At 18.6% G+C, this 15,000-nt stretch overlaps 5 protein-coding genes across 5 annotated transcripts in view; 2 read left to right on the top strand and 3 right to left on the bottom strand.

The window, feature by feature from the left end:
- PF3D7_0626000 (conserved Plasmodium protein, unknown function) overlaps window positions 1–3,791 on the top strand; it is a gene marked incomplete at both ends in the record, with an annotated part of 5,256 nt that extends 1,465 nt beyond the window's left edge. Inside the window, one exon of the mRNA XM_961150.2 lies at window positions 1–3,791. This exon is cut by the window's left edge and continues 1,465 nt beyond it. Coding sequence (XP_966243.2) covers window positions 1–3,791 — 3,791 coding nt within the window.
- Window positions 3,792–4,448: 657 nt separating this feature from the next.
- On the bottom strand, window positions 4,449–5,515 carry PF3D7_0625900 (conserved Plasmodium protein, unknown function; the record flags this gene model as incomplete). Its single annotated transcript, XM_961149.1, has 2 exons — window positions 4,449–4,516; window positions 4,603–5,515. The coding sequence occupies 2 exons, from the start codon at window positions 5,513–5,515 to the stop codon at window positions 4,449–4,451; spliced, it is 981 nt and encodes a 326-aa protein (XP_966242.1).
- A 1,511-nt stretch (window positions 5,516–7,026) lies between these two features.
- Window positions 7,027–8,955, bottom strand: PF3D7_0625800 (conserved Plasmodium protein, unknown function; the record flags this gene model as incomplete). Its single annotated transcript, XM_961148.1, has 1 exon — window positions 7,027–8,955. One exon carries the CDS (start codon window positions 8,953–8,955, stop codon window positions 7,027–7,029), a length of 1,929 nt encoding a protein of 642 aa, XP_966241.1.
- A 597-nt stretch (window positions 8,956–9,552) lies between these two features.
- PF3D7_0625700 (conserved protein, unknown function) lies at window positions 9,553–9,849 on the top strand (the record flags this gene model as incomplete). The annotated part of the gene is made up of 1 exon (XM_961147.1): window positions 9,553–9,849. The coding sequence occupies one exon, from the start codon at window positions 9,553–9,555 to the stop codon at window positions 9,847–9,849; it is 297 nt and encodes a 98-aa protein (XP_966240.1).
- Window positions 9,850–10,950: 1,101 nt separating this feature from the next.
- Window positions 10,951–12,846, bottom strand: PF3D7_0625600 (poly(A) polymerase PAP, putative; the record flags this gene model as incomplete). Its single annotated transcript, XM_961146.1, has 1 exon — window positions 10,951–12,846. The coding sequence occupies one exon, from the start codon at window positions 12,844–12,846 to the stop codon at window positions 10,951–10,953; it is 1,896 nt and encodes a 631-aa protein (XP_966239.1).
- Window positions 12,847–15,000: the final 2,154 nt, after the last annotated feature.

Genomic DNA, 15,000 nt, shown 5'->3' with positions numbered 1-15,000 from the left:
TATATTATATCAAAAATTATATTAGTTTTTTAAATGATGATATGGTATCCATATTAATAATTTTTATAACATGCATAAGAAATATTATCTATTCATTAATTGAAGATGCATTAGAAAATATAAAATCTGCAAAGGATAATAATAATACATTAACACAATCTCCAAAAGAAACAGAAGAAATTAAATATAAAAAAAGAAAAATATTAAACTATTATAAACAAATATATAATTTCGAAAAGTTATTATATATATTATACAAAAAGGATGTACATAAGTCATTCAATAAATTATTATCCTTATATTATGAAGTAACTAATGTTATAATTATAACAGATGATAATATGGTCACCTTATTAGTAGAAATGGCTTTATATTTAGATAAATGTAATATATGTAAAATAAAAAACGAATTAAATATTAATAAAAATATTAATTGCATGTTGTCAAAATTTTGTGATATAAATGGTATAAAGATGGAAATAAATGAATATAAAAGTGTGCAGGATTTTTTAAATTTAATTGATTATTCAAATAAAGGAATATATAGCAATAATGTAAATAATGTGAATAATATAAATAGTGTGAATAATATAAATAATGTGAATAATATAAATAATGTGAATAATATAAATAATGTGAATAATATAAATAGTGTGAATAATATAAATAATGTGAATAATATAAATAGTGTGAATAATATAAACAACCACGTTGATCATAATTATATAATGTCAAATAATTTTTCTTATAATATTTCATTAGAACAAAATGATGTAGAAAAGAAAAAAAAAATAAATATATCACATGATATAAAATTAGTACATAGAGGTTATTATTTGATTGTATTAAGTTTATTAAAATATGCTCATCAATATAATATGAATGTAACAAAAAGTAATAATGAACAAAAAAAAAAACAACCAGTATTAAATAATGAATATATAAATGTATTAGTATTAAAAATATATCTAAATAATATTATAGGTAACTTTTCTAATCTTTCAATGATTACAGAAAAATTAAATATTAAAAATATACAACTAATAACATTTTCACCAATATTATTTATGCACACATATTATTATTCTTATTATGATACATATATAGATAGAATATTAAAAAATATATTAAATTATTATACTGTTCAACAAAGTACTCTGAAAAATACCATACCTAAATGCTTTCAAAATAATTCTTCATTTAAAATTAATGAAATTATTAATTCATATTTTTTAAATTCTTCTAACATAATGATGTATTATATAAAATTAATATATCTTTTTAAAAAACAAATCGAGGCACAAAAAGGAGTCTTCTATTTTCATCTTTTCAGTAGTTTGAAAAATTTCTATTTATGTGACCAGGAGTATGTTACTAAGTTTCCCATATCAAAGGAGTATATCAACAACAATAATAATAACAACAATAATAATAGTAACCATAATATTATGAATAATAATAAAGGAGTTAAGGGACATGCACAAATAAAACTAATAAAAGATAAAACTAACCAAAATAATAAAGATAGTTCACATAATAATGATAGTAACTGTTGTGAAGATACACAAGATAGTGATATTAATGAACTATCAAACAAAGAAGAAATGAAAAACACAAAACAGGAAATAATTATAAAAAAAGAAAATATAATACAAAAAATAATGTTTGATGAAAATAAAAATTATCCATTATATTTATTAATTAAATTAAACAATGATAATATCAATGAAACATATCCTTTTAAAGAACTGTATTCGAAATTGTTATTAAATAAATATCATTTTTTAATTATAGATAATCAAGTAGTATTAATGAAATATAATATTCCATCATTTCATTTTTCTTTCTATAAAGCATTCGACACATTCTTTTTTAATAATATATTATACGAATCATTAGATGATATCGACCATTTTCAATATTTGAAAAAAATTAAAGTATTAACACCTTCAGAAGTATGTGGAGTACATATGATAAGAGATATAAAAACCATATATCCTATGATATTTTTATCCAACTTTTATAATAATAAAGGAAGTGTTCAAATAGCTAGTCACGAACATGTATCTAATATAACAAAAGTGAGTGATCTATTTGGTATTCCATCAATTACTAGTGATAAATATTTGGATTGTGAACATGAACAAATGAAAAATATTCACAATGATTATACAAATGGTTGTACTAATGATTATACAAATGGTTATAATAATGAATATACAAATGGTTGTACTAATGATTATACTAATGATTATACAAATGGTTATAATAATGAATATACCAATGATTATACCAATGATTATAATAATGATTATACCAATGATTATAAAAATCATAACACTTTAAATTATAAACATAAAATATGTGACTGTAATAGTGATGATATTATGTCATATGAAAATTTAAAAAAATACGCAGATTATTCATTAAAATCACATGAGGTCAACTTTTATACAAACCCTAATACATACGTATCGTTAGATAAAGATAATTACATTTATAAAAATAAATTTATTTTTAGACAAAATAAATATAATGATCAATTTAATCACTTTTCAAAATATTCCCCTTTTGATAATTGTTTAACTGATCTTTTTAATTATCCAATACAAATGATATATATAAATTCTATTATACTTAATACCGTTACATATATATTTCACAAGGCATATTATTTTAATACATTCCAAGAGGATAAAATAAGAAAAAAAACACTTAAGAAAGTTAAGTGTGCATATGCCTATTTGTTATATATTATTTATTATTATGAATTAACTAAATATGAAAAAGAATCTAGTGATAATAATACAGAAATGCTACCTATGAATGATAAACAAAATATTACAAATGTTAATAATTATATGGACATGAATTGTAACCATTTCGTAAGTAATAATCACCAAACAAATGAAAACAACAACAACAACAATAATAATAGTAATAATAATAATAATAATAATAATAATAATAATAATAATAATAATAATAATAACATTTGTAACAATCATGTTAATCATATGAATAATATTAATCATAATAATTACAATAATTATGATAACGATGTATACGAATATTCAGATCTTATATTAGATCAAAAAAAGAAATATACAGTCATCAAAAATAAAAGTAACTATCAATATGATTTTAACCAATCTTTTCTCTTTAGTGAAAAATTAGGATATTACCCATACATACATAATCATGATAATTTACAAGCTGCTTTTCATAATGATATATATACATATATTTCGTGTATGTATTATAAATGCTTATTAGCCATTATACATATGTACTTAGAAATATTAGATAACAAAGATATATATGAATCCGTTAACAGTATACAATCCTTATACAATGATATATATATGTATTTATACAATAACATACATTATTATCAAAATATATTAATTAATGATAATTCCTATCAGATTATTAATTTATCTTGTTTATTTAAACATTATAATTATCTTGTTCAGAATATAACCATCTTCTCATTAATAATACAATCAATATATATGGATAAAAAAAAAATTACTTCACACAATAATAATGATCATATCAAAAATTTACTACATACACAAATTAATTTATTAACAACCCTAAATCAAAAATTAAATTCCTTGTTAAATATTCTAGATAACTATACCTCCCAAGCAACTGTATGCCCTTCATTTTTAGAGAACTCAGAGCACGAAGTGGTCAAAGAAATCACAATGTTTTATAAAAAACATGTTACGAATTTGTGTAATATAATTAATAATAAAATAATCATTATCAAAGGTTATGCTTGACCATGTCAAAATTTTATTAAACCAATATATATATATATATATATATGTATTCATTTTTAATTCACGTGTTTCTAATAATTTCATTAAAATGTTAATAAAATAAATAATTGTTTTTGTGCGTAATTATTAAATCATTACTTTCTTATTGTGAATATAATATTAATTTATGTATTTATCTGATATCTTGTTTAAACAAATATATATATATATATACATATTTATATATTTTTGTTTTTGTTTCTTGTTATATGGACATGTTAATTTTATACTTATAAATTTTTTTTTTTTTTTTTTTTTTTTATTTTTATTGTCCAAGAAGGACAAACCTTATATTTTATATCACATTAATTCATTTCGTGTCATTTTGTTTTTTATTCTTTTTTAAATGTCAAACGTTCATTTCAGACACATAGAAAAAAAAAAATTATAAAAATTAATAAATAAATAAATAAATAAATAAATAAATAAATAAATATTATATGTGTAGCTTTTAAAAAAGATTAACAATAACGTTTGCAAAAATGAAGGAAAAAAAATTATAAGAATATATATCGTTTTCAAAAAAAAAAAAAATTAAATCACCATATATTTTTGTGTTAAAAAAAATAAGTAGTTAAATTATTCATTCTCCATCCATATATAATTCACATTGTTGTATCATTTGGTTAATGTGATAGACATAATGTAAGTAAAACATTCACATATTTTATCAATATAAACATATCCTAACAAAAAAAAAAAAAAAAAAAAAAAAACACATATATATATAATATATATATATTTTTATTTTATTATCATTTAATTTTGTTACTAGGTTCATGAAGATCCTTCACATCTTCCTCAATGAAGATATCAAATTTGTTAAATATATTCTCGCTATGTTCTGATAAGATATCATCATATTTTGCTATATTTTTCTCAACATGTATTCTACTATTCATCAATTTCGTCATATAGAAAGATGTGGAATCATGTACTCCTTGGTACAATGATTTTAAATTATCTAAATTTTTATATATAATATCTGGATTATAATCGATAATTATATTTTTTTTTTTCGTTTTATATTTTTTTTTTTCACACGTTTCTTTGAACTTTGTCGTTTTCTTCTTTTTCGTACTTTCATTTGATTTATTATTACTTTTATTATTTTCAGAAATAAATTCTCTGTCACTAAAATATGTTTCAGAGTTACTGGTATAATTTATTAATTCTTTTACATGTTTTGATAAATGATAATTACTTTCATTATTTATTTCCAAGGAAAATTCAAAGGAGTTTATCTGTTTTGATTCACTAAAACTATTTAATGTTTCAGATGTGTTCTTTATATTCTTATTTGACAAGGATCTAATTTCTTCATCATTTATATAACCTATATTGAAATTGTTGTCACTTTCGTTTCTTACTTCCTTTTTATTATTATCAAATAAAGATATAATATCAGTAGCATATTTAATTAATTCATTATTTCCGTTTTCATTGTTAGAAATACCGTTTTTATTAATATATTTTTTTGTTGAAAATGTTTTGTTTATTTTACCCATCATATTATTTTTTTTCCTATTACTAACATGGTTAACTAAATTTATATCATCCTTTGATTTATACCCTTTCTTTGAATAAACGTTTTCAGTTTTATCATTCGCATTCTTCTTTACGACCTTTTTGAATTTCTTAAAATTTTTATAATGTTCTTTTTTTTCTAAAATAATATTACTCATGTTATTATTATTTTAAAGTGGACATAGGAAAATAATGACATGAAGTTTTATTCTTAAATTGTTCTCTTATATATTATATTATATCAATTATATATATATTTATTATTATATATATTTGTTCTTATGTTAAGTTCATCAATATATATAAATGTTCTCTTAATATATATTCGTTTTATTCGAATACTTCATTTTTATGAATACTTTTTTTGTTATTATATGGAAGAATAATATAACCCAAACTTTCACTTGTATATATTTTAAAAGTATATAATAACATATAAATATATATTCATATTGATAATTTTTATATAAGCAAAAAGTTAATAATAAAAATAAATCTGATGATTTTTAGATATACACAGATATCATCACATAATTTTTATCTTTATATTTTGTTCTTTGTAAAGATATTATATATGTTATTTATATCTTTTTCATTATGGTTAAATATGATTATGTCTACCATTATAAAATTTAATGTTTTTTTATATGTAGACATTTTTTTTTTTTTTTTTTTTTTTTTTTTTAAATAGCTATTTTATATACTACATTAAATAAATAAAAAATATATATATATATATATATATATATATATAACTCTCATAAAGCCATTAATAATATTTAGTAATATTTTAAAAAAATATATTGGCTGTCTTATTTTTTAATAATATCAAATAAAATTCTGAACGGTTCAGGATATTTTTTTTTTTTTTTTTTTTTTTTAAAGCTAAAATAGTAGGACAATATTTACAATTGATATTATTCCTTTAATTGTTAAAGAGAAATAGTACATTTTAGAACTTTAGAGATTCTTATTGGTTATAAAATATTAATACTTAATTGTATATATTATTACGTACTATATGGAAACAAGAGATGTTTACATTATATATTATAAATATGTACACATTGAAACGTTGTCATTATATGTTTACTATAATATGTATATCTGTACATATTTTAAATCTAATACTATATGAAAACACCACCCGGTGAATTAAATATAATACATAAATATATTTATTTATTTATTTTTATGTATGTATGAATAATTTTATAGGCATTCTTTAAAATAACATATATATATATATATATATGGGCAAAAATTGAATATAAGAATATTTCCTCTTTTTGCATAACAAGAAAAACATTAAAAATCATTAAAAGGATAAAGTTAAAAAATTACGTCAAAAAATAAAATATAAAATATGCGAATGATAAAATGGGATTCATTAAAAAAAAAAAAATAAATAATAAATAAAACAAAACAAAACAAAAAATGAAAATAAAAATGAAATAAAAATTGGTAGGCACACATGGAACTATTAAAAAGCATTTTAAAAAGAATAATATCTATGTATTGGAATTATTGCATAAAATTGTAATGCAATATATAAATATATATATATATATATAACATACTAAACAAAAAAAAAAATAATAAAATAAAAAGAAACCATGAAAAATTAATATATATATATATATATACAATAGATTAAGGGGAGTTAAAATTATTTTGTCTCTTCATCCATATATTCCAAGAATTGTTCTGATATATCTTTTTCTTCCAAACCAGGTATCATATTTTTTATACCTAATATATCACATAATATAAGAAATATTTCTTTCTTCACATTTCTTTTTTTTAATATATCATTACTATTTTTTATTAATTCTATAATTATTTGTTTATCTATATGGTTTTTCTCACAATATTGTTTTAATGCTTCTTGGGTATCACCTGAATTTGTATTTTCTTTATATTTTAATTCTAATTCATCTAAACGATATTGTAAATTATTTTTTTCATTATGTAAATCATCTATAATTTGATTTTTATTATCTAATTCTTTTTGATATTTTTCTATATCCTTTTTCATTTTTCTCATATTTGTTTGCACATCATTATTTTTAGCTAGTTCGTCTTTTAAAATTTTTATTTGAGAATTCAATATATCAATTTTAATATTATGTTCTTCTTTCATTGATTTAATAATTTTTGAGAAATCAATTTTTGTGTCGTTTCTAATAACAAATTCGTGTTCTTCACATTCGGTGAGAGAAGATTTATCTGGGAATGGATCAAAATTTTTTTTTGAATTAACTACACTTTCTTCTTTCATATTATTATTATTATTATATGTAGTATAATTTTCCATATTTTGACAAAAGTCATTTTTCTCAATATTATGATGATTACTGTTATTAAATCGTTTATTACTTGTTTGTTTGGAATGGAAACAAGAAGAATCATTATCATTATCATCATATATATTATTACTATGAGTATAATTACTTTTATAGTTGGTATATAGCGGTTGATTATTTTGTCCTACTTTATCATATTCCATAACTGATATGTCAATATGATTATTATCAGTTTTGTCATTTATAGTAGCATATTCATTATTGTTATTATATTGATTGATATATTCTCTTTTCAAATTATTATTTAAATTTTGTTTGTGTATATCATATGGATCATCCATTTGTTTATTCACTTGGTCTACATCCTTTTTAGATGATATATGACCTATAATGGAAAAGGGTGATGTTTTTTCATTATTAAAAGTAAGATTATTTTTATATCTTAATATATAATCTAAAGAATTGCATCTTATTAATGTATTAGGGGAAGCTTCGTTTTTTTGGCTAGTTTCCTTTTCTATAAATTTTTTATTAGTATTATTTATTTCTACACTATAATTATTATTATGAAAACTACCACTTTTATATATATTGTTAAGAATTCCCCCTTTACTTATATTTTCTTCGGAAATTGTATTATTATCATATACATGATGTATATTCTCAATTTTGAGTATGTCAAAAAATAAATTTTTTATATAATATTCATATTCTTCTTTATTATTTATATGAATACATTCAAATTTATCAATCAAATGAATATTTAAAAATTTTGATAATATAAGTAAAATATATTTACTTATAGAAATATAATTTAAGAAAAAAAAATCACTTTTTATTGAATTATAATAATTAATTTTATATTCATTGATTAATAATTGGGCCTTTTCATTTTTCATAAAATTTTTAAATAAGTTTATATTATTTATTATTTCTTCATATAATATATTTTTCATATTGTATATTATTTCTTTATCATTTCTTATATTACTGTCTTTATAAGATTTTAAAATATTATTGTTTTTATTCTTAACATTTTCATGTTCATTAAAATTTTTATTATCATCTTGTTTATTATCATATGATAAATGAAAACCTTTCCGATCATAACTAATTTGCGAAAACGTTTTCAAATTAGAAAAACTAAAAGTTTTCTCATTACATTTTGTAAATTCTTCCTTGTTATTGTTATTTTCATCTTTTATTATGGAATTGCTATTATCATCATCGGTAAGTATGACATTCTGGATATTTTGAACGGCCTTGTTTAGTTTATGCCACGCATTTTGCATTTCTTTGACACAGTTGTTTAATTTTTATAACATAAATATAAATTAAATGTATAATAAAAAAAAATATATATATAAATAAATGTAATATATTTATATGCTTAATAATTTTTTAGTTATTTTATTTTCATTTATTAAAAGAATCCGAAACGGAAATGCTACAAAAAAAATAAAAATTATATATATATATATATATATATATATTATATATGTAATATGTACAATAAATATATGAAAAGAAAAATTGATATAAAAAAATAATATACTTAACATTCACATGTTAAAAAGGAATAGAGATGCTTGCCTCCTTATTTGACTGAAAAAAAAAAAAAAAAATTTTATATATAATATATATAAATTATTTTTTTCTTTTTATATATCATTCTTATAGTAAAAAAAAAATGAAAAAGAAGGATTAAGTAAAAAATAATATAATATAATATATATATATATATATATATATATATATATATATATATTTATTTATATATATATTATCTGTTTATATAATTTGTTTTCAAATATGTTCTTCATACCTCATTTTAATACATATCAAATATATTAATCAAAATAAAAAGTGTAAAACAAACTTAAAAGAAAATGACAGCTAAGTTAAAAATGAAGGATTATGAAAACCTTTGTAAATGGTTTAAAAGATTAAGTAACAGAAAAAGTTTACCTCTCTTGGCTGAAAAAAAAGAAGATCGTCTGAAAAAGTTTACCAACTTTTCATTATATCATATTATGGAAAAATATGAATTTGTACCTAACTTTATTTTAAAAACTGAATTCTTATATCCTTTATTATATAAAAACCCAGAAGTGTTAAAGCAATCATATTTTAATCATCATAAACTTTCAACTGAGCAAAATAAAACAGAAATTAACAATCCATAAAAAGAAATACAGTAGTTCAGCAAGCAAAATTTATAATTATTCAGATTTCACCAATAAAATATATATATATATTTTTTTTTTCCCACGTTCACTCTATGCATACACATTCTTGTATTGAAAGACAGGAAAAAGAATATTTTTTATGAAATAAAATATTCAATTCATATATAATAATGCATGTATTATATGTGAAAGGATTTGCCATTATTATTAAATTTTTACCTTATTGTTTTTATACAAAATGATACATTTATAATAAGAAAGAAAAATAAATTCAAAACATTTTTCATATCTTTTTTTTATGTAGACTTGCATCTAACATTTTATGCATATTATATAATACTTATGTTTTGGTAGTAATAAATAATGTAATATATTATATATATATATTATGTTCATATGTATATATTTATATATATATATATATGTTCAATTTAATATAATAATTTAAAACTTACAATATGAACACTATTCTTACCATTATATAAATAAAAAAAAATATACACAAAATATTCTACTCGTAGGAAAAAAAAATTTATCAAAAAACATTTTCTCCTTTCATTCATCAGAAAACAAAATCATATATAAAATAATATACACATTCATCTTTCAATATATTTGTGCTAATATTTCCACGCACATATATTTTTTCTTTTGATCATCTTAAATATTTAATTTGTTGACTTATAATAAACAAGTTTAAGCTACACATTATGTTGGGAAGGGGGGGAGAAGCAAATAATAAATTTAGTGTTCATATGTATTATGGTAAAAAAAATAAAAAAATTAAAAATTAAAAAAAAAAAATTAAAAAAATAAAAAATTAAAAAATTAAAAAAATAAAAAAATAAAAAATTAATTTAAAAGAAAAATATTCGGTGGTACCAAAAAAAAAAAAAAAAAAATATATATTTTTTGAATACACACATATTATATGTAATAATAACTATATCTATATATATGTATTAATTTCATTTAGGTGAAATAACGTTTTAATCACATTATTTGTATGATTTGTAAAAAAAAAAAAAAAGAAAAAAGAAAAAAAGAAAGAAAGAAAGAATATATATATAATCACTTAAAATAATATCAATATATTGTTCAATTAAACAAGTGGTCGTCGTATTCATCAAATTGCTTATTTTTATGGTTATTTCTATAACCATTTTGATTATGATTAGTCTCATCTTTGTCATTATTTTCCATGACTTGTTTATTTTTTTGGTTTTCTTCTTTTGTTACTATGTCTAAGAATTCCAGAACTTGGGATCTTTTTTGATACATGATATTAATTTTAAATGCGTTTGGATATTTTACTTTTTGAGGCCAATTCAAGGCAATGTCAATAAAATCACGAATAGCATATGATAAGTTAAAAGTATTTTCATATGGGTTTTTATAAAAGAATATGAGTGCTATAAAAAAGGATGAACAATAATATGATTTTTCTTTTTTATAGAAATAGAATTTAGGAAAAGGTCTAATTTTTAATTCATTGATAGTTTCTAATTTTTTGAATAAAAGACGTATTTTGCTTTCAATCCATCCTTTCCAACTATTATATATAAATTCATTAATACCCATAATTTGTATATGTAGGAAATGTTTATAAGTACTGAATAAATCTAATGGTTCTAAAATGGTCATCCAAACGTTATTACTACTATTATTAATATTATTTACATTATTATTTGGCCACAATTTATTCATACGTATAGATGATTTGATATTATTTTCATCTTCCATATATTGGATAATAGAATGAGCTCTTTTGAATTCTTCTATTAGAATATTACGTGTACAATATGTAACATTGTGTGTTGAATTCATACATGGGAAAGCAGGTGTAATGATAGGCATAATGTGTAATTTATCTTTAATATTTTTTTCAGGATCCCAAACTGGAAAATTATTTAAACCTTCAATATTATATTTTTTAATATTTTGTAAAAGTACTGGATATTTCCAATTCCATATAGAATAAACTTTAAAAAATTTACATATTAATTGACTAACATTAAAATTTGGGTATAACTGACAAATTTTTGCAGTTAATAATGCCCATGAAATACCTCCTAAGAAACCTAATATGTTACTATATATACCTCTACTTTTTGCCCATAATTTTATAAATCTTAATGTATTTCTAAAATAATCTTTATTGGGTACAGAATTTAATATTAAGTCAGCAACTCTAATACCGTTTAATGACCGAACTGTTACTTCATCTAAATTTTTCAAAATATGATCATTATCTAAAGAATAATAACAATCTTTTAATGTTTTATATGGTAAAGTTGCTAATAACAAATCAATGTCAACATCGTCATACATAAATTGTATAATAGGTGTATACGTTTCTGGTAATGCTTGTAACTTTTTTACATTTCTATCTTGTTGTAATTTTAAATAAAATTCATTAAAAAATATTTCTCTTGTCAAATTCTGGGGTGCCAAAAAAATACAATCTATATCACTATTTGGAGTTATTACACCTAAACGATAAGAACCAAATGTATATAAATTTCCTGATATATTATTTGCTTCTTCTTCACTTATACCTTGATTTATAGATAATTCAATAAGAAACTCATGGAATAATTTATTTATCATACCTAAAACATTTTCTCTCTTTTTTAAACCACTTTCTTCTTCAAATAAATTATAACCCTTTAATAATTCTACTACATCATTTGATCTCTTAATATCTTCTTCAGAGGGATAATTTAATGATATGGGCTCTGTAACACCACCCTCTTCATATTTTTTATTCTCTTGTATATTCTCCTCATTTATTATTTCACGCCTATACGTAACATTATTCTTCTTATCTTCTATTTTCTTATTTAATGTACATTCTATATTATAATTTAAATACGTTTCCTCATTCTCTTCTTTTATCTCACTCACCTCAAAAAATTCCTCAAGGCTATCTTTTCTGTTCAGCATAAAATTACTACATTCAATCAAGTTCTCGTTTTCGTAAACAGTGTGCATTTATACAAACAAAAAAAGATAAACAAAAATGAGGAAAGATAAGGAAAAATATGGAAAAATATGGAAAAATAAGGAAAAATAAGGAAAAATATGGAAAAATAAGGAAAAATAAGGAAAAATAAGGAAAAATATGGAAAAATATGGAAAAATAAGGGAAAATATGGAAAAATATGGAAAAATAAGGGAAAATATGGAAAAATATATAAATAAATAATATTACCAATAAAAAATAATTCAAATTAATTCATATATGAATGGATAATTTAATTGATAAATAAATAAATAAATACATACATATATATATATATATATATATAATATATATTTTTATATATATATATTTATATATGGTGACTGTAAAATATGGAAACTACATTTTATTTATTATCATGCAGAAATTATAATACTCATAAACAAATATTTTGTGAACTTTGCATAAATATTTATTTAACACGTTTTATATAAACAACTAAATAAATGGGAAAAATAAAATAGAAATAAAAATATTAATATATATATGAATAAACATATTCATGTTATTAATGGTACAATTACAGTTATAATTATCATGTCAAATGAAAAATGAAAAATATGTCGAAAAAATATATATATCTTAAAAGATATAATATATATTAAATATATTACATTATTCAAATGGTTGAAAAATATAAATCAATGTATAAACGAAATAAAAAAGAATATACATATATATTTATATATATATATATACACATATACATTTATATATATATATATATATAATAATGGTTTATTTTTTTAATTACAGCTTTAATTAAATGAATAAAAAAAAAAAAAAAAAATTAGTTTATCAAATAATTGTATTAATATTTAATTGATAATGATGAATACAATTATCCTTTCCAATATTTTTTCAAATTATAAAATGTATTATATAATATAAATACATACATAAATACATACATACATAAATATATATATATATATATATATATATATAATAACATTTATTTTATTATATACATAATGTTTACATTCTTTTATAATATATCTATATATTAATATAAATATATAGTAAAATGTTATATCGTTTTACTAATATAATACATTATATGTAAAGTATTATTTCTCATGATGCCCACAAAAATATAAAAATAAAAAGAAGCAATTAACGAGTGTTGTATATAAACGAATAGAAAGGAAAAGAAAATATATTATACATGAAATTAATAATATAATTCTATACAAATGAAATACATAAAAAAAAAAAAAAAAAAAAAAAAAAAAGGTTTTTTTTTCTTTTTTATATAAACCTATTGTTTAAAAAAAATAATTCTTTGTATCGTATTTTATATATCTTTATTAAATAGAAAAAAATACTTATATGTTATAATAATTATTATATATATAAATATATATATAATAATTACATCTATGTATATATTTTTATAATTATGTAAATATTATGACAAATAATATAAATATAATTAAGAATGAACATGTATTATATATATATATATATATATATATATATATATATATATATGTAAAAATATTTTTAAGAAAAAAAAACATTCTTTCTTTTTTATATAAATTTTTTTTTCTGTTTTATTACTTTATATATATAATATTTTTTTTTTATAAATAATATATAAAACATACCCCCCCTTTAAAAATTAAGTATATTATGTTATTATATAAATATTTATTTTATTGAAATATAAAAAAAAAAAAAAAGAAAAACATGTATTTTTATAAATAAAGAAAATATAAAAAAATAAATAATATATATAATTATAAAATTTTATTTAAAATAAAAGTATTATAATAATATATATAAGAATTATTTATTTTATAAATATATTTTTTCTATTTTTCTTTTATTTATTTTAATTATATATTTATATATTATTTTTTTTTTTTTTTTTTCTGTTTTTTTTTGTTTCCAAAAGGGTTATTATATACAAAAGATATAAAAATATGATTAGAAAAAAAAGAAAATAATTAAAAATAAATAAAAAAAAAACATCATATTTTTTAATATATATTATTTTTGTCCTTAGTTTTTTCCTATATATATTACACTTAATTTAATGTTAATTTATTTTTTAAGCATATATTATTTATTTTTAATAATCAATAATAAAAAAGGATATATATTTCATTTTATTATTA

Source organism: Plasmodium falciparum, assembly GCF_000002765.6.
Source record: "Plasmodium falciparum 3D7 genome assembly, chromosome: 6".
Taxonomy (NCBI): domain Eukaryota; phylum Apicomplexa; class Aconoidasida; order Haemosporida; family Plasmodiidae; genus Plasmodium; species Plasmodium falciparum.
This window is presented reverse-complemented; position numbering and strand designations above follow the sequence as displayed.